General features: G+C 56.8%; 3 protein-coding genes across 4 annotated transcripts in view; all 3 read left to right on the top strand.

The window, feature by feature from the left end:
- Positions 1–7,218, top strand: part of FLNC (filamin C) — a 29,175-nt gene extending 21,957 nt beyond the window's left edge. For both annotated transcript variants that reach the window (XM_003407263.3, XM_003407260.3), the window contains 13 exons: positions 617–778; positions 862–1,065; positions 1,499–1,651; positions 1,737–1,859; positions 2,001–2,243; positions 2,447–2,716; positions 2,821–2,958; positions 3,239–3,354; positions 4,495–4,627; positions 4,720–4,896; positions 5,086–5,304; positions 5,969–6,178; positions 6,284–7,218. In XM_003407263.3, coding sequence (XP_003407311.1) covers positions 617–778; positions 862–1,065; positions 1,499–1,651; positions 1,737–1,859; positions 2,001–2,243; positions 2,447–2,716; positions 2,821–2,958; positions 3,239–3,354; positions 4,495–4,627; positions 4,720–4,896; positions 5,086–5,304; positions 5,969–6,178; positions 6,284–6,471 — 2,336 coding nt within the window. In that variant the 3' untranslated portion in view covers positions 6,472–7,218. The remainder of the gene's footprint in view (positions 1–616; positions 779–861; positions 1,066–1,498; positions 1,652–1,736; positions 1,860–2,000; positions 2,244–2,446; positions 2,717–2,820; positions 2,959–3,238; positions 3,355–4,494; positions 4,628–4,719; positions 4,897–5,085; positions 5,305–5,968; positions 6,179–6,283) is intronic.
- A 2,943-nt stretch (positions 7,219–10,161) lies between these two features.
- ATP6V1F (ATPase H+ transporting V1 subunit F) lies at positions 10,162–12,967 on the top strand. Its single transcript, XM_003407264.4, has 2 exons — positions 10,162–10,371; positions 12,476–12,967. Exons 1-2 carry the CDS (start codon positions 10,214–10,216, stop codon positions 12,675–12,677), a joined length of 360 nt encoding a protein of 119 aa, XP_003407312.1. The 5' UTR covers positions 10,162–10,213; the 3' UTR covers positions 12,678–12,967.
- A 106-nt stretch (positions 12,968–13,073) lies between these two features.
- On the top strand, positions 13,074–16,370 carry SPMIP1 (sperm microtubule inner protein 1). Its single transcript, XM_003407265.3, has 2 exons — positions 13,074–13,913; positions 16,261–16,370. The coding sequence occupies exons 1-2, from the start codon at positions 13,493–13,495 to the stop codon at positions 16,368–16,370; spliced, it is 531 nt and encodes a 176-aa protein (XP_003407313.1). The 5' UTR covers positions 13,074–13,492.
- The last annotated feature ends 7,394 nt before the right edge of the window (positions 16,371–23,764 follow it).

Raw genomic sequence — 23,764 nt, 5'->3', positions numbered from 1 at the left:
TGGCATACAACGTATTTTCAAGCCCAGCCTGTTCAGTCACTCCATACATGAGAGCAGAGCCCCTCGAGGTAGAAGAGGTCATTTGGGGTAAACGCAGAGTGTTCTCTGCAGCAGGTGAGAAACGCTCAACTGCCCCCAAGCTTTGAAACGTGTGATCTCATTAGTGTTTGCAGGAGCTTTCAGAAGACTTCAGAGTATTAGTGATTTCTCCATACAGACAAGGAAAGCAGTCTAAGCAACTTGCTCGAAGCCACACGCTCATCAGGGCGAGAGCCAGGGCTGCACCTCAGGTCTGTGTGATCCAGTCTAGTGTTTTGTTTCCACAAAACAACGTGAGTCAGTATTAAAATACACAAAGGTTCCTTTCAGGGTTTGACATGTTCAGAAATGAGGCATCGGCAGAGGGTCTCCGAGGAGAGTTGGGGTACTGGGCTCAGGATGGTCTCTGGCAGCTAACATGGGACTGAAGCCGCGCTCCCCCAGGCCTCAGGCTCCATGTGCCTGTACGTGGCCTCAGGCCTCAGTTGAGTCCGGCAGGGCCTGCCAGTTCTCCTGAGCCCGACGAGGGCAGGGCCTACATGGAGTTCCAACTGCCTGACTCCCAAACCCCCTCTAGGGGATGACTCGATGAGGACCTCACAGCTGAACGTGGGCACGTCCACAGACGTGTCACTGAAGATCACGGAGAGTGACCTGAGCCTGCTAACCGCCAGCATCCGTGCCCCCTCAGGCAACGAGGAGCCCTGCCTGCTCAAGCGTCTGCCCAACCGGCACATCGGTGAGCAAGGCGCTGCATGGGAGGCTGGGAGGAAAGGGCCGCTCCGCCACATCCGGGCCGTGCCTGACACCTCGTCTCCACAGGGATCTCCTTCACCCCCAAGGAGGTGGGGGAGCACGTGGTGAGCGTGCGTAAGAGTGGCAAGCACGTCACCAACAGCCCCTTCAAGATCCTCGTGGGGCCGTCTGAGATCGGGGATGCCAGCAAAGTGCGGGTCTGGGGCAAAGGCCTGTCTGAGGGACAGACCTTCCAGGTAGCAGAGTTCATCGTGGACACTCGCAATGCAGGTACACCTTCCCCAGAGCCCCCGAGGGGTCTCCAGTGTCAGCTGGTGCCTCTTTCTCCCTGGCCAGCTCCCCCTGGCCAGACCCTCCTCCCTGCACTTGCGCCTCTGTCTCTTTTGGGATTCACATCCTGGGGGCATGCATGTCCCCATGTCATTCCTAAGGGAAAGTCCAGCTGTCCTGAGCATCTGTTTCTCCTGCCCTCCCTGGAGTCCTAGAGACCTGCCTTAGGGAGTTTTCCAGACCACCTACCCCCTGGCCCTCAGAGGCAGTGCCTGGCTCACCCTCCTCCTCCCCCCAAGCCATCAGTAGCGGTTACTGTGCACAGTGGGTGCCCACTCCGTGCAGAGCCTACAGTCTAGACAGAGAAGAGGAGAGTGGCAGAGGGTGGTGGGCAGCAGGGACCGAGGGAGATGTGACCCTCGCTTTCCTCCAGGTTACGGAGGCTTGGGGCTGAGTATCGAAGGCCCTAGCAAGGTGGACATCAACTGTGAGGACATGGAGGACGGCACGTGCAAAGTCACCTACTGCCCCACAGAGCCTGGCACCTACATCATCAACATCAAGTTTGCTGACAAGCATGTGCCTGGTGAGGCTCTGGGCTGCAGTAGGCGGGGAAGACCAGGAGGCTGGCAATGGCAGTCTGAGAGCCTGACCACTCTTCTTCCCTGCAGGAAGCCCCTTCACTGTGAAGGTCACTGGCGAGGGCCGCATGAAGGAAAGCATCACGCGGCGCAGACAGGCACCTTCCATCGCCACCATTGGCAGCACCTGTGACCTCAACCTCAAGATTCCAGGTATGAGCTGGGAAGAGCCTGGGCAAGGCAGGAGCCCCGTGGGCCAGGGCTGGGCCTGGCTCCAGAGCAGCCCCTGGGGTCTCCTTCCTGGTTGGTCCCTCCTCACCTCCTACCCCGCCTCTTGGGTGTTGCACCCCACAGGGAACTGGTTCCAGATGGTGTCAGCCCAGGAGCGCCTGACACGCACCTTCACACGCAGCAGCCACACGTACACACGCACAGAGCGCACAGAGATCAGCAAGACACGAGGCGGGGAGACCAAGCGGGAAGTGCGGGTGGAGGAGTCCACCCAGGTGGGCGGAGACCCCTTCCCCGCCGTCTTCGGGGACTTCCTGGGCAGGGAACGCCTGGGCTCCTTCGGCAGCATCACCCGGCAGCAGGAGGGTGAGCAGGGGAGAGCCAAGCCGGGTGGAGTCCTTACGGGGAGCCAGGGCCCTCTGTCCTCTGGGTTGGCGTGGGGAAGGAGCAGTCAGCCAGGACCAGCTGGCCACCTGGTTGGAGCAGAGGAGGGGATTTTTGGAGGAGAGAAGAGAAGTCCTGGGCCAGGAGCAGCTCCAGTGTGGTCCTGACAGCCCCACGCCCTGCAGGTGAGGCCAGCTCTCAGGACATGGCTGCACAGGTGACCAGCCCGTCAGGCAAGACAGAAGCTGCGGAGATTGTGGAAGGGGAGGACAGTGCGTACAGCGTGCGCTTTGTGCCCCAGGAGATGGGGCCTCACACGGTTGCTGTCAAGTACCGTGGCCAGCACGTGCCAGGCAGCCCCTTCCAGTTCACTGTTGGGCCATTGGGTGAAGGCGGAGCCCACAAGGTGCGGGCCGGAGGCACAGGGCTGGAGCGAGGGGTGGCTGGCATGCCAGGTAAGTGGCAGGGGACCTGGGGGGGGGGTGGTGGGAGAGGGCCAGGGCAATGGGGTCACAGGGGTGGTGCTGAAGAGCCACCCCTGCCCTGCCCCCATCCCCAGCCGAGTTCAGCATTTGGACCCGAGAGGCGGGCGCTGGAGGCCTATCCATTGCTGTGGAGGGGCCCAGCAAGGCAGAGATTGCATTTGAGGACCGCAAGGATGGCTCCTGTGGTGTCTCCTATGTTGTTCAGGAGCCAGGTGAGTGTCATGCTGGGCGTGGGGGCTGGGCCTGCCTGACCTTCCAGGCTTTCTGTTCACCAACCATAGAAGACACTTGGGGCTACAGAACACCCCCGCTCCTGGGCCCTTGCTTGTTCTCTGCCCTGTCTTCCTCCACCCCACACACCTGGGAATGTGTGTTTGTCTCCAGAGCTAATCCCTGGTCCCAAGAGTCTGTCCTGGGATAAGGCCGGGTGGAGGTGGTATCGCCCTGCCATCCCCATCCTGGGGCCTGGGCTGACTAGCCTCCCTTCCCCAGGTGACTATGAGGTCTCCATCAAGTTCAACGATGAACACATCCCAGACAGCCCCTTCGTGGTGCCTGTGGCCTCCCTCTCGGATGATGCCCGCCGTCTCACTGTCACCAGCCTCCAGGTGTGTGCCCCCTTAGAGCTGGGTCTCAGCAGTGACAGTGGAAGGCAGAAGTCCCCTCTCTCCCACTGTCTGTCCAGCACATGGCTGGGCCCTGTGGGGGGAGGAAGAAGGAAACAAGCCCCAGAGACACACCCCCTTTGCTAAGTGAGTGTGGTCCCTGCTCTCATTGGCTCCAGGGCTTGTTTCTGCCTTTTAGAGTCTTGTCTCCCTGTCCTTGCCACCACCTGTCACTTCTTATTTCTGGGACTCTGTCCCACCTCCTCTGAGAGTTCTAAAGAAACTAGATACCAAAATGTATTAGAACATGAACATAAAATAAATACAAAATCAGAGTAAGCAGGTTTTACGAGTGAGCTCAGAGAGACCCATCTCTCTGTAAACTGCATGTGGAAATCAGAGCCTGGGCTTGGTCCTCTGCTGGCCACAGGGAGGCTTGTTGGGATTTCCAGTAAGGAATGAGCAGGGTCTTCATTTCATCATATGGGAGTAGGTGCAGAGCAGCTTCTCAGCAGACCATACTGGCATGTGCAAGCCAGGCGTGCAACGGTTAAGGGCACACTCCATAGGCAATTTGCCAAGTGAGGCCCTGAGCTCTTTCGGGGGCCCAGTCCCCTCCCCCAGACCCCTCCTAGCTGCCCCCTCAGGGTCGTCTTGGCAGCAGCTCAGGGAACCCACCCCTAGACTCACCCTCACCTCCCCCTAGACCCCTCCCTGGGCTTCTTCCAGTCTTCCTCACTGGCCTACCTCCTCTAGGAAGCCCTCCTGGGCCCATCCAGGCTACACTCATCTTGCCTCATCTGAGTGACCCAGAGCTCACAATCCACACAGCTCTGTCAAGCACTTGCTTGCTCATCATCAGGCCTACTTTATAGTGTCTGGGGCCGTCTTCCCTAGCCTGCACAAGGGCACACCGTCTTTTTCCCCCACCACCGCCATGCTTGTCATGGCTAGGCTGGTGCTCACCTCATAGCAGGTGGATGCAGAGGGTCACAGATCTGGCCCGCTTCCCACCTCCCAACCCAGTCTGTCGAAAGCCTTCCCTCTGAGTGGGGCTGACAGTGAGAGTGGGGCTGGGCTACAGAGCAGCCCCTCCAGACCTGGCCCTCCTAGGAGTCAGCATCCCCTGTGGCCTCTCTGCAGGAGACGGGGCTCAGGGTGAACCAGCCGGCGTCCTTTGCGGTGCAGCTGAACGGTGCACGGGGCGTGATTGACGCCAGGGTGCACACACCCTCCGGCGCAGTCGAGGAGTGCTACGTCTCCGAGCTGGACAGTGGTGAGCTGGCCCTGCCTACCTCTGCCCAGGCTGGGACTCTCAGGGAAGGGGGGAAAGGACAAAGGGTCACCCACCAACCCTCTGCCCCACAGATAAGCACACCATCCGCTTCATCCCCCATGAGAACGGCGTCCACTCCATTGATGTCAAGTTCAATGGTGCCCATATCCCTGGCAGTCCGTTCAAGATCCGTGTTGGGGAGCAAAGCCAGGCAGGGGACCCAGGCCTGGTGTCGGCCTACGGCCCCGGGCTTGAAGGGGGCACTACTGGTAAGTGCTAACAGCTGGAGCGGAAGGGGACTGTCGGGGTTCTCCTAGTCCTGTGCCACCTTGTCCTGAGGCAGGTGCAGTGATGAGCTGGGCCTGAGTCCTTGGAGAAGCTGCTCAGGGAACACTGGACCCAGCCTTGCTCTGGGCTGGAAGCTTCTTGCTACAGCCTCGCTACCTCTGGCCCCACAGGTGTGTCGTCAGAGTTCATTGTGAACACCCTGAACGCTGGCTCAGGAGCCTTGTCCGTCACTATTGACGGCCCCTCCAAGGTGCAGCTGGACTGTCGGGAATGTCCTGAGGGCCATGTGGTCACTTACACTCCCATGGCCCCTGGCAACTACCTCATTGCCATCAAGTACGGCGGCCCCCAGCACATCGTGGGCAGCCCCTTCAAAGCTAAGGTCACAGGTGAGTGCCCCAGAGTAGAAGGAGGTCCACCCAGCCCAGCCTGTAGCCCAGCCCAGCTTCACAGCCCTAGTGGCCATTCCCATCGGTTCACTGTCTGCTCCAAACATCACGGATAAGTTATCACGAACAGAGGAGACCTGGCTTTACACAGCAAACCATTCTGTGGAGTTGTGTGTAATTATTTTAACAATCAAATTCTTCCTCCTTTTTGCCAGTCATTTCTCTTTACTCTTTTACTTCAGTGCCCCTCATGCTTAAGTTTCTTCCCTCCTGGCTTCCCATCTGTCTTGCTTCCAAGATGATAGAGATTAATAAATATTTACAAGCTTCCCTTTTCGAAGCTATTAGAAGGATTAGTTGGCTGTATCTTCCTCTTTAAACCTCTTACACTGTGACTTAACTTGAGTTTCCAGAGACAGCCTGAAAGGACAAGGGAGGTGGACGAGACGTAGGGATGAGCATAAATTGAAGCCAGGGAGCTTGGGCACTTGTTCGGAATGGGGCTGCTGCTCCCAGGATGCTTCAGATGAGCAAGGGGCTGGGGGCATTTATCTGGACACCCGAGACCCCAAGTGCCTTAGCTTTAGGGTTGTCAGTGCTGGCCAAGGGGCCACTGCTGAGGGCAGGCAGGAAGCTCCTCTGACCAGGCCGCTCTGCTCCCCAGGTCCCCGGCTGTCTGGAGGCCACAGCCTTCACGAAACATCCACAGTGCTGGTGGAGACTGTGACCAAGTCATCCTCAAGTCGGGGCTCCAGCTACAGCTCCATCCCCAAGTTCTCCTCGGATGCCAGCAAGGTGGTGACCCGGGGCCCCGGGCTGTCCCAGGCCTTTGTGGGCCAGAAGAACTCCTTCACCGTGGACTGCAGCAAAGCAGGCAGGCTGGAGAGGGGGAGAGGAGGGAGGACCACAGGGCACAGGGTGTGGGCTGCTGGGAAAACATGGCCCCTGTGTGAGCCCACCCCTCTCCCTCCCTCTCCAGGCACCAACATGATGATGGTGGGCGTGCACGGGCCCAAGACGCCCTGTGAGGAAGTGTACGTGAAGCATATGGGCAATCGGGTGTACAACGTTACCTACACCGTCAAGGAGAAAGGAGACTACATCCTCATTGTCAAGTGGGGCGATGAAAGTGTCCCTGGAAGCCCCTTCAAAGTCAACGTGCCCTGAATCCCAAAAGTGCCTCCCCCAGCCTCAGCCCCCACCTCTGGCCACACACTCACACACATACTCGGATGTACCACACCCGGGCGCACACGCGCAGAGTCAGACACTGCAAACACCTGCCTGGAGTGTGAGGTCAATGGCACAACCTCTCCTCCCATCGTGCCCCCAGGGGTCAGAGGGCCTGTCTTAGGGCAGTGTCCCTCCCCTCAACTGTGACAGGAGAGCAGACTGGGGCCAGGCTCAGGGGCAGAGGCTGTGACACGGGGGTTGGGTGGGGTGGAGGAGCCAGGAAAGCCCTGAGTTTTCTGTGGGGCAGAGACCAGTGGGGGCCTGTGTGTTTTGGGGGTTCTGTGTGTGTGAGAGAGACCACCTCAACCCATACTGCCAGCCAGGCCTCCTCGCCCTGAGGGCTGCGCCTGGCCTTTCTGGCGCCAGGGCCCCAGAGCATTCAGGACTTGGAAAAGAAAGCACAGTTGGAGAAGAAAACACCAGAACAGCAGCAGCTCAGCACACGGCGGATGGCTGGGGAATGATACTCCGCCCAAGCCAGGCTTCCTGGGGGACTGACTTCTCTCTCTCATATATACTTTTTTTTTTTTTTTTATGGTTGCACAGCTCTGCCCCATGGGGGCCTTTTTTACACACTGCGAGGCCCAGCTTTCTGGGGGGACTTTTGCACGCATCATGCGGCTCAGCCGGGAACCGCTTAGGTGGAAAACTCCAGACCCAAATAAAGTTTGCGGCCTGTCACAGAGGCTCTGGCTGTTCCTTGAGGGTTTGCTCTCCACAGCTGGCCCCTCCTTCCCTGTGGACACTAAATCAGGCCCTGGGGAGGCTGAGGCTGGCTGGCTGTCCCCTGGAGGACTGACCCAGGCTGAGGGCAAGGCCCTGGGGCAGAGGGCCGCCCCTCTGGGCCATCTGTTTGGCAAGGTCTGGGACATTGGTGGAATGGGTGCAAGAACCTGGAATGGGGGCTCAGGGATGTGGCTCGGTCTTCAGATAGCTGGAGGGCTGGCTTGTAGAAGACAGGGTGGACACTGTGTTCTAGAAGACTGCCCTAACCACTTGGAAGCCAGTTTCGGTTGAGCCTGAACTCAAGGATGTACTTCAAATTAGGACCTTAATACAGTGAGCGATGACTCGATCAGGAATGCCTCTCACCCAGCACGCAGCAGGGAACCACATGCAAACCCATGAGCCTTCACTCCAACCAGCTCCTGGGTCAAACGTGGGTCTGCGCCAGCCCCACCGTCCAGCCCTGACCAAGGCTTCCTCAGGGCCTCCTTCTGAACACCTGCACCAGCCTCCTAACCAGTCTCTTGGTCTAGGCCAGCCCCTTCCAGTGTGGCTATGGCCAGAGGGAAATTCACATGAGCAGGATTATGCCCCTCTCTGGGTTAGGGCCCTCTGCTCCACACAGAAGTCCACTCTCCCTGACAAGGCCTCCCAGGCCTCCATGTTCATACCCCAGCCTCCCCGACTCATTCATTCCAAAACCCCTGTTGAGGTGTGACCACTCCCCCTTCCTTCCCACCTCCAAGCCCACTTCACAGCCTCTAGTTTCCTGGGCACCCGTGATGCAGTTTGGGCCCTCTTCACCCTCCTCATCTTCCTGGACAACAGGAAGCTGTCCTGGACCCATCCCTGCCCCTCCTGGAACAGCCCCCTCAGCTCCCATAGTGCCTTGGGCACACACATCTCTGTGGTTGCATTTACCACCTTAATCTGTACCATGTATGCACCAGGTGGCCTCCTCCTCTAGACTGTGAGCTTCCTGGCCCTGGGAGGTCTATACAGGTGTCACAAAGGAATAGTCAAATGAGGAACTGAGAGCCAGAGCAGGGCAAAAAAGCATTTCATGTAATTGACCCCCCAGATATAGACCAATGCCCTGATATTTGGCACATGGTGGTGGATCTGCCAGAGAAGATCCAAAACACATGGCCCCAGTTCCTAATTCCCCTCCTCCTCACCTCTTCACCGTAGCACATCTGCCTCTTCACTCCTTTAGAAGCTTCTCTCCCTCCACCTCCGAGGAAGAGGTGCCTTCCCCGCTACACTGGGTCCCGTCCTATCCATATCCCTCCAGGGCGCTTTTTACTGCATGTCCCCCTCCTGTGACATTCTCACCTCCTCTCAACCCTACAGGGAGCTCCTAGAGGATGGAAATGATGTTTTATCAATCTTGTATGCTCAGCCCTTGGTCATGGTCACATTTAGTAAACAGATATACATTCTGGTTGAATGACGGGGTGAGTGAGGGATGACTGGTGTTGCCCTAGGTCCTTCCTTCACCTGACAACCCAACCACAGACGGCCACTGAGGTCTGTTCTGTGCCAGACACTGAGCCAGGTGCTTCTACACACTCCCTTCTTCAGTACCCCTCCTCACTCTCTGAACCCTCACAACGGCCCTGTGGGGTGGGCATATTATCTCAGGAAACCAAGCCCTAAGAATTTCAGTGATGGGTTCAGAGTTATATCTGTAATACTAGGGCTGAGAATTGAACCCAGGTGAGTCCAAATCCCAAGCCCATACATACATCCACTAGACCACACTCCATACACTCCGAACTCACAGATCATATGCCAGATGCCAGGGCTGCCTGTTTGTTGAAAGGGAGGAGGAAAGAGTGGACATTTCCCTTCCGCCTGTTCATCTCACAGTATTCACTCTCTCAGAATGTTACTCCCATGCATAGAGGTCCACAGACCAGAAAACTGGAAGTCACCTGAGTCTCTTCCTCTACGTACATCCCTCCCTAAACACATCAAATCCCAAAACTAGTTTTCTCCCTTCTGTCTCTAAATATCCCTCAACTCCTTCCACTTCTCCACATTCCCCATTGCCATTACCTAAGTTCCAGCCACCATCATTTCTCACTACAGTGGCCTCCCAACTTGGTCCCTCCTCCTTCCATCTGGCCTCTGCACCCAGCACAGCCACAACGGTCTCTCTCAAACACAAATGTTGGAGGTTTAAGTCCACTCAGAGGCAATATCACCCTATCGCTTAAAATCCCTCAGTGGCTTCACACCGTTTTGTAACTGCCTATTCACTTGACTCTACCTCACGAGACACTATCATCAACTTGTCCATTCTTTTATTAATTGGGCAAAGATGTACCCGGAAAAAAAAAGACAAACCCATTGCCTTCGAGGTGACTCCAACTCATATCATAGTGACCCTATAGGACAGAGTAGAGCTGCCCCAGAGAGTTTCCAAGAAGCAGGTGGTGGACTGGAACTGCCAACCTACCTTTTGGTTAGCGGCCAAGATCTTAACCACTGCACCACCAGGGCTCCTACAAGTATTGGAAAAAAAAAAAAGTATTGAGTCGTTGTCAATTATGCGCCAGGCACGATATAGACCTGGACTTTGCCCTCGAGAACAGGAACTGTGTCTAATTCTTTGTGGTGTCGGCGTGCAACTGCGCTAGGTTCAAAACGTTTGTTGAATGAACAAGTGAACACTCGAACGTCGGAACAAACGAAGAACCCCGATTGTGACATCCTGGGTGCCGCACAGCCTTCTGGGATTCGTAGTCCCCGGGTTACAGCCTCTCTTTATGGCGCAGGCGTATACAGATTGAAGTCACTTTGCTGTTAATGCGCATGATCCGGAAGTGGGGTGGGAGAACTGCGCATGTCTAGAAGGTAGGCGTGAAGCTGGACAGGGGACTCCTGCGGAGGCGGGGCTTCGGTTACATCCGGAAGACCCGGTTGAGCTCCGCCGGCTGCGAGGATGGCGGGGCGGGGGAAGCTCATCGCGGTGATCGGAGACGAGGACACGGTGACCGGCTTCCTGTTGGGTGGCATAGGGGAGCTTAACAAGAACCGCCATCCGAATTTCCTGGTGGTGGAAAAGGATACAACCATCAATGAGATCGAAGACACTTTCCGGTACGGTGCCAGCGAAGCCCGGACAGGCCACTCCGCGCCCGCGGCCTGGCGGGCCCGGGGAGAGGGCCAAGGCGGCCCAGGGATCGGCGGGGGCCTGCACCGGGCTTTGCAGACCTGGCCGGGATTTCAGACCCCCACCTTGGGTGGCCGGGAAGTCCGAACGCCCTTTCGGAGCCGAGGCCTCTGCCCTCCCAGCGCTCCAGGCTCCCTTTTGGGGCTCGGTGGGGCCGGGGCTGTGTCAGGTGCGTGTCAGGAAAGGAGGGGAACAGAGCTCGTGACGGACGCCGGGTGCCGTCCCTCGGCCCAGCCTGTCCCTGTCATAGCCGGGGGTCCGGAGCGCTCAGCCCCCATAGGGCCGGCCTCAGCGCCTCTTTAGGGATCCCCCACGGTCATCGTAGAACAGCCTCCTAGCCTTTTGCGAGTTGGCCCCAGTGAGCATCTAGGCATTGTGCTCGGGCTTTCTTGTACTTTCACCTCCATTACAGGCTCACAGTTGTCCTGAAACGTAGGAGTTACTCCCACTTACAGGTGAGAAAGGTAGAGTTCAGAGAGGTTAAGGGACATACCTAAAGTCACACCCCACTCGTTGGAAGAGGCAGAGCTGGGATTTGAACCCAGTCCCAACCCTTGCCTCCCATATTAAGCCGGGTACTGGCTCTGCTTGTGCAGCTCCCCACAGTCTACTTGGATATTTCCCATTGTCCTGAGCACGGTGGTCAGAATATCAGGACTGTTTGCCTTCCTGCGAAGACTCTGGGCAGCCCTTGCACTTGAAGCCCTCATTTCCTGCCCTGGCTTGAAGGTGATAGCTTCAAGCGTGGGTTCGAACAGGCCCTTTAGTCCAGGAGATACGTATCCTGGTGACTAGAATTAAGGGTGCCAGCCTCCTAGCCCCCTAACTCCTACTCTAGGGCCCTTGCCCAGGTCTCAGGAGTAAACCACTCCTACCTGTTTCCTCCTAAACAGCCCAGCCCAGCGCTGCAGCTGAGACTGGTTCCTGCTGCCTGGGGAGGAGCTATCTGCTGACCTCTAGGCAGTCTGGTGAAGTGACTCAAGTTGTCATGGAGGACAAACTTTACTCCTAGGGTTTTCCATGTTTCCAGCCAAATGGAAATAGAAATCATTAAATCTAACCTAGCCCAGCGCCTGGCACTTTACTAGATAAAACTTAAGTAATGTCTGGGTGAGTAGTGATCACAAGAAAGGAGGATCCCAATGTCAGGTTGAATCAGTGTGGAAAATGTGATTCTTTCATTACTGATTTTCCTCTTCCTATTTTGTGTTCCTGGCTCATGCCAAAATTCCCCTCTGATCCATCTCCGGCCTCAGCAGCACAGAGCATGAGGCCTTTTATGGGCTCATCAGCCCTTTTTTTTTTAAAATTTGTTTTCCTTCGAAAAATTAGTGTGTTCTTATGGTTTCCAAATAGATATTTAAAAGATACACATTGAGAGGTCTCACTCCCAGCCATGTCCTCTTTCAGCTCATAACACCCCGCCCCCACCGCCCCATAAATGACCGCTTTGTTTCTTCCTTATCTTTCCAGTATTTTTTATGTCAATACAAAGGAATACACATCTATATTCTTAACCTCCCCCTTTCTTACACAAGGTGTCCCTGGGTGGTGCAAACAGCCAACACGCTTATCTGCTAACCAAAAGGTTGGAGATTCAAGCCCACCCAGAGCTGCCTTGGTGATCTACTTCTAAAAAATCAGCAACTGAAAGCCCTATGGAGCACAGTTCTACTCGGACACACAGACACACATCACGTTGCCATGAGTCAGAATCAACTCAACAGCAGCTCGTGTTTTCTCACACAAGGCAGCACTTTATATACACTGGCATGCGCCCTGAAGCCTTCCCTGCAGGGAGGTAGAAGCCGGTTCTGACAGACATGGCCCGTAGCTTTTGAATGAAATTGATTCTTGATAGAACTGAGAGAGTGTTTAACATAGCAGTCTTTTCCTTTGTCCTCTGTGCTCTCTGGGTCATGTCCATTCCCTTCCACAGCCCAGGCCCACCAACCCAGAATGAGCTGCTGGGCAGCAGAGAGAGGCCCTCCGCACTGTCCTGGACACGCTTTTCCTCATCTCTCCCAACAGGCAGTTTCTAAACCGAGACGATATCGGCATCATCCTCATCAACCAGTACATCGCTGAGATGGTGCGGCATGCCCTGGACGCGCACCAGCGCTCTATCCCGGCTGTCCTGGAGATCCCATCCAAGGAGCACCCCTATGACGCCGCCAAGGACTCCATCCTGCGCAGAGCCAAGGGCATGTTCACGGCTGAAGACCTGCGCTAGGGGCGCCCCCCAGCCTTCCAGCCCTGCCCCCAGGTCTAGGCCTCTCCTCAGTCTTGCCATCGCCCTTCGGTGCGTTTGGAGCCTCTGATTTCCAACTCCCTGCCCATTCCCACTCCAGAGAGGCTGGATGAAGTACTCACAGGTTGCTGGGATTGTGGCACTAAAATCAAGGCTGGCAAGGGAGTGGGAAGCCTGACCATATTCTCTCCCCCTCTACTACCTCTTCCCTGTGCTGTTATGCAGTGTCACTGTTGATGTTAAATTAAAGTAATATTCTTGCTTCTCTCTAACCTGTGGGCTGGTGCTAGGAAGGACATGCGTGGGTGAGGCTGTTGCGGGAGATTAGACTGGCAGGGCTGAAAAAGCTCCTGCTCAAGACCCTGGTGTGGCAGTGTTGTGCCAGGAAGATTTTGCCAGGAGGCCATAGTTCAAGGACTGGTCCTCTGAATCAAAGACCAGCTCTGGGGACAGGATGGAGGAGACATAAGCCCAGGCTCCTCCTCTTCAGTCTGCACTGGGCTGGGATGGGAGTCAGACCCCAAGGGACCAAAACAAAAAATGCAAGACACCTGGAAGTCTATAATACTAGACTCAGCCTGGGTCTTAGAAGAGATCTGGGGGATCAGAGCTCTTACTGCCCCTGGGTCCTGGCCTGAGGCTGCCTCAGGAAGCCGGAAACTTAAGGGCATGGCAAGTAGAACCCTGGCCCTGTGTGAGGTGAGGCTTGGTTGCCAGGTGACTGTCCTGGGGCAGCTGTCAGGAGCAAAGCCTCCATTCACTCTGCTTACCCCTGGTACCACTCCTTCCCTGCCACCATGTCGCGCCAACTCAACATGGACACGGTGCGGCAAAACTTCTGGAAGGAGGAGTACCTGAGGGAGAAGATGTTGCGCTGTGAATGGCACCGCAAGTATGGGTCGATGGTGAAGGCCAAGCAGAAAGCTAAGGCTGCAGCCCGCCTACCCCTCAAACTGCCCACCCTGTACCCCCAAGCCCCACCCTTACCCCCACCTGCCCCCAAAGCAGCCCCTTCCAGGGCCCCCAGCCCCATCCAGGAGGCTCCTATTCAGTCAGAAATGTGCCCAGTACCGCCTGCCATCCGGGCCCTGCTGTATGAAGGCATCTCCCACGACTCTCAGGGGCGCTACCTCTACCTCAACACCCGAAAACTCGACTTGCCAGAGAAGCGCTACCTCTTCCCCATCACCACCAACTTCACGTATGGCTGGCAGCTGGGTAGGCCCCAACCTCCAGAAATTGTTCGTCTAACAAACACTGAGCACCTGCCACAGGCCAGGCAGTGCTTGGCACAAGGCAACGGGACAGGGCGCTTAAGTGACACAGACACCAAGGAAATGACCCAGAGGGACAAGTTCCATGATGATACTCAGGAGTGATGGGGTCGGGTTCCTCTGTCGATTGATTGGACTGTCGGGAAAGGCCTCTGAGGAGACGGTGTTTAGGTTGAGACCTGTGTGATGAGGAGTTTAGATTTGATTCTGAGTATAAGGGAGGCTGAAGGAGGGTTTTAAGCAAGTGAATGATACTGGTCACTTTTTTAAAAAATCACCCTGTCTGGTCTGTAGGTAATGGGTATTTCAGGGGAAAAACTAGAAGCTGGCAGATGAGCTAGGCATCTACTGAAGTTATCCAGGCAAGAGATGGGGATCCCTGGGGCTAGGGCGGCTAGCACGGGAGCTGAGAGAAATGGAGTCAGAGTGTGTTGGAGGAAGACCCAGTGGAACTGACAGCTTTGAATATGAGAGCAAGGGAAAAAGAAATCAACGATGACGCTCAGGTTTTTGGCTGGAGCAGCTGCGACAGGGTAGACTGGGAGAGGAGCAGGGCTGGAGGGTGTGCAGACGGGTCAGTTTGGGCCATGTTATGAGGCGTTAGGCGGCTGTGTAAGTCTGGCCTCAGGAGAACCATGGGCGATGAGAACGCAGACTCTGAAGTCATCAGAATGTAAAAAACCAAAACCAAACCAGTTGCCCTTGAGTTGATTCTGACTCATGGCGACCCAACGTGTCTGTCCGTTTGTCGTACTGTAGGGGCTTGCGTGTTGCTGTGATGCTGGAAAATACACTACTGGTGTCCAGATGCCAGCAGGGTCTCCCACGGCAGACAGGTTTCAGCTGAGCTTCCGGGCTAAGACTAGGAGGAAGGACCGGCAGTCTACTCCTGAAGAGAATGAGCCAGTGAAAACCTTCTAAATAGCCCAAAACATTGTCGGATGCTGCAACAACGGGCTCAAGCATAGCGATGATTGTGAGCGTGGCGCAGGGCCGGACCGTGTTCCGTTCTGGGGTACACAGGGTCGCTGCGAGTTGGAACCAACTTGACGGCACCTAACGGCGACATGGGGACCCCAGGCATGTCAGCGCAGAACTGTGTTCCACAGGTTTTCAGTGGCTGATTTTTCAGAAGTAGATCACCTGGCCTTCCTTCTGAGGTGCCTTGGGGTGGACTTGAGCCTCCACTTGGTTAGCAGCCTATTGTGTTAACTGCACCAACCAGGAGCTTCCATCAAAATATAAAACACCAAAAACCAAAAATATAGGCGGTGATTAATTAAAGCCAGGAGGTTGGGGGGGCCACCTCTGGCACACAAAAACCAAAAACCAAACCCACCGCCGTGGAGTCAATTCTGACTCTACAGGACAGGGTAGAACTGCCCCATAGAGTTTCCAAGGAGCGCCTGGCAGATTCAAACTGCTGACCCTTTGGTTAGCAGCCATAGCACTTAACCACTATGCCACCAGGGTTTCCTCTGGGACATGAGCTGCTGGAATTTGGCAAGAGGGGAGGCAGGGAGCAGAGGGCCAGAGGCAGGTAGGGAGATGGTGTTGGTGGGAAGATTGTCCCTCTGGACTGAATCTGCTTTTGCTGTGAGGCTCAGTCAAGGTTATCACCTGGGAGGAAGAGGAGCAGGGCAGTGGAGCAGTTTGAGATGAGGAGTAAAAATGTGGGAAAAGGGATATGCTGGGAGTGCCCGGGGTGGCTGCTGCTCAGTGTCCCCTCTGCTCCCTGTGGTCATGAGTTTAAAGCGAGACCGGTGAACTCAGTCAACTGTCTTTCTCCAGCTGCTTAAGTACAGATGCAGAAAGGCTGGATGGTCGGGAATAACTACAGCTGAGGTTTTGCCAAGCAAAGCCCCCCCACTCCCCCCATGGCCCTAATGCAGGAGTAAGGGGAGCAACTTGCCAACCAAAGCAGGAGGCGAGCTCCAGAAAGGGAGCAGGGCAGAAGGAAGCCCATCTCCCAGACAAGCCTAGCTGGGTCTGCCCCTGTGACAGGAAGGGCTGGGTCCCCTGGGGCAGAGGACCCAGGAGCTGAGGATGGGGGAATGGTGGCAGATGGCTGACCATGACTTGGCCATAGACTCTGCTTTATCCAGGCACCCAGCCAGCTCCCTGTACTTCCCTGCAGCCCCATTTCCTCAGAAGCATATCTTTTTATTTCTTCACACTTGTGAATACAACACAGACAGGTTCCCAGGGCTATGGATGCACACAGTCAGGACCCCCTGCTCCTGAGTTCCTTCCCCAGGAACCCATTCCTGGCCTCTGCCATCTCTTTCCAGGCCCCCCAGTGAAGCAAGAACTGGTCTCCTGCAAGATGTGCCGCATCGATTCCTTCTTCCGCAAGAACGGCGCTTTTGCACTGCTGGACCCCCGCGACCTGGCCCTCTGACCTTGGACCGGCGGGACAGGTGGCCTTAGGGAGGGAAGAAGAAATGACAGGCCTCATGGTGAGGTGAAGCTGCTGTGTGTGTCTGTGTCTCTGGGTCCTGGGGCTGCATTCTGCGCCTTGCTGAAATGCCCCCGACCTGCGCTTGCTGACCTGCAGGTGGCCCTCTCGCTTTTTCCTTAACCCCCACTCCTCAGTCACCCCTTGGAGGATTCAGGGATGACTAGAGGGGGGCCGGGAGGGTTAGCACTACTCTCCAGGAGCAGGTTTCTCGGCATCAGGGGGCCACAGCAGCTCTTGGAAGTTCTGGGTGTTCCTGGGGGGAGAGTAGCCTGCCACCGAAAATGCCGGGGAGAGTACTGCCCCTCACCCCCGCCCCACCACCCCCTCACCTGGCCCCACCGCAGCCGCCCGGTCCTCTCCCGGCGCACCTGTTGGAGCTGCTCCCGCAGGGCGCGCCGCTGCCCCGCCGCGTCCTCCTGGGCGGAACCGAGCGCTAAGCGCCTTCTCCCACCCACGGGGCAGCCCCAGCCCCCCGCCCTGGGCAGGATGGTGGTGGCCCCGTCGCCCTCCTCGGGGGCTTGCCTGTGGCGGGAGCTGGGCGGGACTGGGGGGTGGCCCCAGGGGGTGAGCCCGGGAGTGGCGGTTCCTAGCGATGCAGAGGCGTTCCAGGACCTGGGGGTGGGGCGGCTGTCAGCAGGCCGGGCCGCGCCCTCTGGACCCTGGTGGCCTGGACAGGCCGACCCCGTCCCCACCCTGACCCCGCCCCCGGACCACCCTGGCCTCGCCCCCAGGCCAGCCCGGCCCCTCCCCGGCCCTGACTCCGCCCCCGGACCATCCCGCCCCGCCCTGACCCCGGCCCCGCCCGCCCTGGCCCCGCCCCGCGTATCCTGACCCCGCCCCCGGACCAGCCCGGCCCCCTGGCCCCGCCCCAGGCCAGCCCGGCCCCGCCTCCCAGGCAAGCGGGGCCCCGCCCTGTCGCGCAGCCGGAGCGTCTACTGCTCGCGGTCCTGCTGCCGCCGGCGCCGGGCCGCAGGGTGCTGCCCCAGCAGCCGCTGCAGCGCCGTCTCCCGCTGCGCCACGCTCACACCCGGCGCCACCTTCTCGCTGTCCTGGGGCTCGGGCCACGCGGCCTTTGAGGGCTTGGGGACCTGGGCCCTACGCTCCCCGAGGGCGCCGAGGGGCCCTGCGGGGCCACCTGCCGGCAGCGTCCTCACCTCGCCAGCCTCGCGCTCCGCCGCGCCGGGGTCTCCTCCCGGGCCCTGCAGCCCGTGCGGACCGCGCCCCTGCCCTGGGGCCCCCGGGAGCGGGGCAGGAGGCTCCTGCCGCCCGAAGCCCCGGGTGCTGGGTGCCTCCAGCATCGCCGCGCCTGGGAGCCGCGGCACGGGCGGGGGTCCCGGCAGGTGGGGCGCCGGCGCTCGCACGGCCAGGGCCGCCTCTCCTGTCTGACCCTTGGCCTTTCTTCGTGGGCCTGGCCTCTCCCTTCCCCCAGGCTGGGGCGTTTGTTCTTCCGGGGACCTGCAGGAGCCCCGCGGGGGGCTTAGGGAGGAGTCGTCCTCCAGGGGCTATGTAAGCCTCTCTCCCCCGGCCACTTTCCCAGGCCTGTGGGACACTGCCAGCCAAAGACGGAGGAATATTCGTCTCCTGACCCAGGGGCCTCCTTTCTCTGACATTTAGGACTATTTCCTCTCTGACCCTGAGGAGCCGCCCTCCTCTGACCCTGAGAGACCTCCTCTGTCAGACCCTGAGGAGCCTCCACCCTCCGATCCTGGCGTGTTTTCTTTCTCTGACTCAGAGGAACTTCTTCATTCTCACTCTGGGCACCCTGAGGCACCTCCCTCCTCTGACCCTGAGAGACCTCCTCTGCGAGACCCTGAGGAGCCTCCACCCTCTGACCCTGAGAGACCTCCTCTGCGAGACCCTGAGGAGCCTCCACCCTCTGATCTTGGCGTGTTTTCTTTCTCTGATTCAGAGGAACTTCTTTGTTCTCACCCTAGGCACCCAGAAGAGTTTTCCCCCTGTGACTCTGAGATACCCTCTCTTTCTGATCCTGAGGGTTCTCTTCTTTCTGATCCTGAGCCTCCCCCTCTCTCTGACTGCAGGGTCTCCATCCTCAAGTTTCTCCAGTTCTGCTCTCTCCTGGCCCAGGCTTGAGGTCAGCCTCTCGGGGGGGATCTTGGGGTTCCGGCAGGCCTGAGGGCCCTGGGGCTCCCTGAGCAAGCTCTTTTCCTTGGAGACTCACGGAGGGTGGTAGATGGAGTTTCTGAGTTTGGGGCTCTACTTGGCTCCTCTCTTGCCACTGGGCCAGGTCCTGGGAAAGAAGAGCACTTTGGGCCCAGGCTTGTGAAGGAATCCCCGTTGCCGAACCACTTTCTCCAGTGAAGCCCAGAAACCCCAGTGACTGACTAGGTCCCAGTGGCCCTCACTTCCAGCCCCTGGCCTGATTCCTGGATTCGTTAAACCCATTTTATGTGGTGTTAGAGGTGCTTCAGTGACGGCGCCCTCTTCCATCTGGCTAGAAGGGGTTAGGGATCTGTCTGTCACTCTCACCTTACCCCAGCATCCCCCTCCCAGGCATACCCCACCAGATATCCCCAATCTGAGAGGGGTTGCCCAGGACCTTTCAACCCATTTCACCTTTAACTCTGAGCTTCTTGGCTCCCCAAAAGTACTGCTGGTGAGGTTCAGCTCTTGTAAGCAACCTGAGGGAGAAATACCAATGCTGGAGCCCCTCTGCTCATGTCCCAGCCCCTCCCCCTCCCAACATTTGCTCCCACCTGAACTGGAACCGAGAAGCCCAAGGAGTCCCCAGCACATAGGGGAGGTGGGTGCCCTGAGGGCCAGTGCTTGAATTTAAGGTTGTCATAGTTCATTATTCTACCTTTATTCACACAACCTGCCAGGTGCCTGCTCATCAGCTTTACCTGCCAACAGCCAACCCTATCTTCCTCATCCTCTCAGCCAAGGCAGACATCCCAGAGGGGACCTGCATGCCTTTTCCCCAAAGCCACTCCTGGGTGCTTGGGAGTGGGAGGGGCCTATTTGCTCGGCTCATCATAAGGACACCCCACTTTGACCAGGTGTACCTGTTCAGCCGGAAGATACCCAACCTATGTACCCCACTTTACCATATTAAGGAAAATGCCCTTTAGCCCCTTCTTTGTTCCTGAGGACAAAATCAAATGAAATTTCAGGCCAGAGCCTGGCCTAAAAACTGCGAATCTTCATGATTAACAAGTGAAATATAAAAACAGAGAGGAAGACATCACAGCTACCTGCAGCTATGAGGAAGGAGCAGTGTTCTGCACCCAGAAAACTCATTAAAAGAACCTGACTTCGTAAGGTTTTAAATTGAGAGCTTTCACAGAAATATTCCATCTTGTTCTCTCATGCAATAGAGATTTGTGTGAATATTCATAACGGTAACTAAATGCCTATATTCTCTTTGAAAATCAGTCTTTTGAAGAGTTTCTGAACAAAGGAGTGTTATAAGACTCCCAAGGGCTTTAGAAATTACTGCCAAAATGATCTCCAAAACCCCCCTGTAATTCTGATCTATTGTCTTAGTTTAATTTATTTCTCTGGTAATAATGTTTAATTGATCTCTCTGTATTCCCAAAAGATAAAACACTTGTAAAATTTCTGTCAATCAGAAAAGAATCACCGGCGCACGCCTCTTTTCCCCTGTGTACGATGGAACAATTAAAAGCTTGCAGCATTGCTAGGTTTATTAACAAGTAATTTGAGAGTCTGTTTCATTTAAACTAACAGACCCAAGGCTCATAGTGTCCATTCCACTGAGTTCTAATTGCCTGCTTATTGTCACTCTCACTAGCTGTGTTCTCAAGGGCAGGGACCAGGTCTCTCTTGTTCTCTGCATATTCCCAGTACTTGGCATGGGGGGTGGGGGGTGGCAATAGATGACACACAGCTGCACCTCCCCTCCTCTGCCCTGGGCAGCCACTGGCCGTCATTTCTAGCACTCTTTCCCCTGAGCACCAGTGTAGCCAAAACCAATCAGATTGAATTGGCACATAAAATAAAACCTCCTTGCCATTCCTGGGTGCCCTTGGCTCTCAGTAGAAAGGTGGACAATGAAGAATGCATGAACTTGGACTTAGGTGGCTACCCCAGTCCTAGGGGCTCCCTGATGTCCTGGCTGGCCACCCCTCCTGTCAGCGTACTACCAGGTGCGGGTTCTGCAGGTGGGTCCCCACTTGGGTCTGTGTCACTCCTGGCTTCATCCAGACCCTGGACTGCTGATAGGCCCCCTGCCTGCACCCTGCAGGGGCACAAAGGTTGTCTCAGATCAGCCTTTGGGGGCCTGCGGGCTCTGAAGTGGGAAGGGAGCCCAACTGCCCATCTCCCTACCCACAGGAGGCTGCTGAGTCTCCCCTGCCCCAACACCCAGACTCTAAGCCCAGGGTGGCCTCCCCACCTTGTACCCACCCCCGGGTCCCAGAAACTAGAATTTGGGGGTCATCCTTCCCAGGAACTGAGGGACAACCACAGGTGCAACTGAGGGCACCAGGAGGAGCTCTGAGGCATAACGTGGGCACTAGGCAGGGCTGTGGAAGGAGACAGGGAACAGGGTCCAATGCTGGGTCACTTTGTGTGGCAGCACATGGGAGGTATACAGGATTCCCAGGGAGAAAGACTCATCCCTCTGGGAGCTGATGGGTCTGGCTTAGGGAGTCCCCAGCCTGGTGCAGAGGCCATAGCCTGGGACTCTGGAGGTTTGGAGGTATCTAGTCTATAGGGCACCATCCCATGGGGGGTAGGCAGCCTCTAAGAGACCCCCATGATCCCTGCCTCTTGGTGTTAATGACCTCATATAATCCCTCCCACCACCACCACATGAACTACTCCCTCCCACCCAGCTGAGCCTTCGGATGAGACTGCAGCCCTGGCTAACAACTTGACGGCAACCTCATGAGAGACTTAGGGTCAGAGGCACCAGCTGAGCCACTCCTGGATTCCTAATCCACAGAAACTGTGAGATAATAAACATTTGTTTTAAGCCGCTAAGCTTTGGGTCATTTGTTATGGTGTAATAGATAACCACTACACCCAGGAACTGATTTTCTGGCCTCTGTTCTCCAGCTGAGAACCCTGGTGGCATAGTGGTTAAGAGCTACAGCTCCTAAGCAAAAGGTCAGCAGTTCGAATCTACTGGGCACTCCTTGGAAACTCTATGGGGCAGTTCTACTCTGTCCTATAGGGTTGCTATGGGTTGAAATTGACTCAACGGCAACAGGGTTTTTTTTGGGGGGGGTGTCCACTCTCTGTGACACCCCCAACTCCCTACCCCTCAGGCCAATCTGGAGAAAGAGAGCCCCCTTCCTGGTGCCATCCCAGTGAGAAACCTACATGTTGTCAGTGTTGGCTGGACACTCCCCTAGGGGTCCCTACTGTGATGCCCCCTACCGCTGAGATCCTCAGCCCAGAGAGCACCACAGGTCTGCCCCAAGTGACTCCTGGTTCCCAGATTGGCCCAGTTGCCACAGCACCCTCCCTCCAGAAGGGGTCAGTCCAGCCACCAGTCCTGGAGGAGGGGTCTGTGGGGGGGCCTCTGGGACCCTGCCAGGCCTGTTTCCTCCCAAGCTGCAAAGTCAAAAAACCAAACTGACTCATGCCAACCCCATGTATCACAGAGTGGAGCTGCTCCATAGGGTTTTCTTGGCTGTAATCTTTACAGAAGCAGATGACCGGGCCTTTCTTCCGCAGCACCACTGGGTGGAGTCACACTGCCAGCCTTTAGGTTAGCAGTTGAGCACAAACCATTTGCACCACCAGCTGTCTAGAGGATTCTCTGGTGTCACCACAGAGTTGCCTGGACACAGTCGCTAAACCGTGGAGTGACAGCAGTAGCCAGCATGTAATGAGCAGGTGCCGTGGGCCAGGCTCAGTGATAACCTTTTACACTGACAAGCTTGCCTCATCCTCCTGACTGCACTCTGAGGTGGACCCTGTATCTGCCCCATTCTATTTCTATAGCTGAGGGGATGGGGGCGTACAGGCCATAGGTGGTGTCAGAGACGTGAACGAGACCCCTCTGGCTCCAAAGCCCACACTCCTTCCTTCCACTCCCCCTCACTGTGATGACCCCCAATGTCACACTGACCCCCGAGTCCCTGCTCACCCCACTCATGGGCCACTAAGAGTCTCTGCCCATCCTGGCACTGGGCTTGCTGCATTGGCTCCGTGCACACTGGGCCTGGCCCCTCAGGCCGAAGAACTGGGCCCAGGGTGGCCAGAAGAGGCCCAGCCCTGCCCTAGTCGGCAGCTCCAAGTCCCACAGGAGCTGCAGGAAGATGGCATGCCAGGCTGTGAGGGGCACCCACCCTGCCCTTGGCCACAGCCACGGACAGCCCTACCTGCTCCTGGGCCCACTGCCTCTGCTCTATCTCCAGCAGCACTGTGGGCAGCTCCAGCCCCAGGGGGCAGCCCCAGCCCTCCTGTCCCTGGGGGAGACCACGTGCCCCCTCCCTCCCCAGCCGCAGCACAGCCCAGAGCTGGCCCAGGCCTGCAAGGAAATGGAAGGGGTGCTGGTACAAAGCCAAGGCCTGCTCGGGGGTACAAGGGAACTCTAGGCCCCCAGGCGAGGCTGGTGGCTCCATGGGGCAGGGGCCAGGGCAGATGTCCCCTCCTTTCACTCCCTTTAGCTGCCACTAGAGACTGGGGAGGGGACAAGGACCAGCAGGTGAGGATCAGGAGCCAGGAGGAGACAAAGGCTTCTGATCTCAATAAGGCAGGACCTGGAAACCTGAGCCAGGTGTTGAAGCTGGCCTGGCTCTTCTGATATAGGTTTCTTGGCCTTGGTGGGGCAGTGGCAGAGTGTGACCCTGGTACAGAGAGCGGTGTGTGTGTATGCATCCCCACTTCTTCGCAATCTCGGTTGAGTACCTGTTGTCTATATCGGTTTGCAACTGCATTATACGGGACTGGAAAAATAGCAGCAGCAGCAGCAACTGCCAACATCTTACTCTGTGCCGGAACACAAAATGCTACATCCACGTATCTTTCCTTGCAGCAATGCTATGAAGCAGTTACTATTATCCCCGTTTTGCAGCTAAAACAACTGGGCCCCAGGAAGTAACTTGTCCAAATACGTGGCAATGTATTTCTCATTGGAGAGCAGATTGACGTGATAAATTGGCTCTGGGACAACATGGTACTGGGAGCTTAGGTCATTCCATCACCAAGAGGTAAGTAACAGCAGTAACAGCCTAGCACTTCCCAAGTCACCAGCCCTCTGAGTGCCCAGGATTTGCCTGAATACAGAGCACCCCAAACCAAGTGGCTCCTCAGCCCCTGCAGTGTACACATGGGGGTCCCAGGTCCTGCCTGCATCACAGTCTGAGCATAGAGCTGGGACCAGGACATCTGGCTCCTCC

Source organism: Loxodonta africana, chromosome 8 (assembly GCF_030014295.1).
Source record: "Loxodonta africana isolate mLoxAfr1 chromosome 8, mLoxAfr1.hap2, whole genome shotgun sequence".
NCBI classification, from domain to species: domain Eukaryota; kingdom Metazoa; phylum Chordata; class Mammalia; order Proboscidea; family Elephantidae; genus Loxodonta; species Loxodonta africana.
The sequence above is the reverse complement of the archived record's forward strand: the minus strand, read 5'-3'. Positions and strand labels throughout refer to the sequence as shown.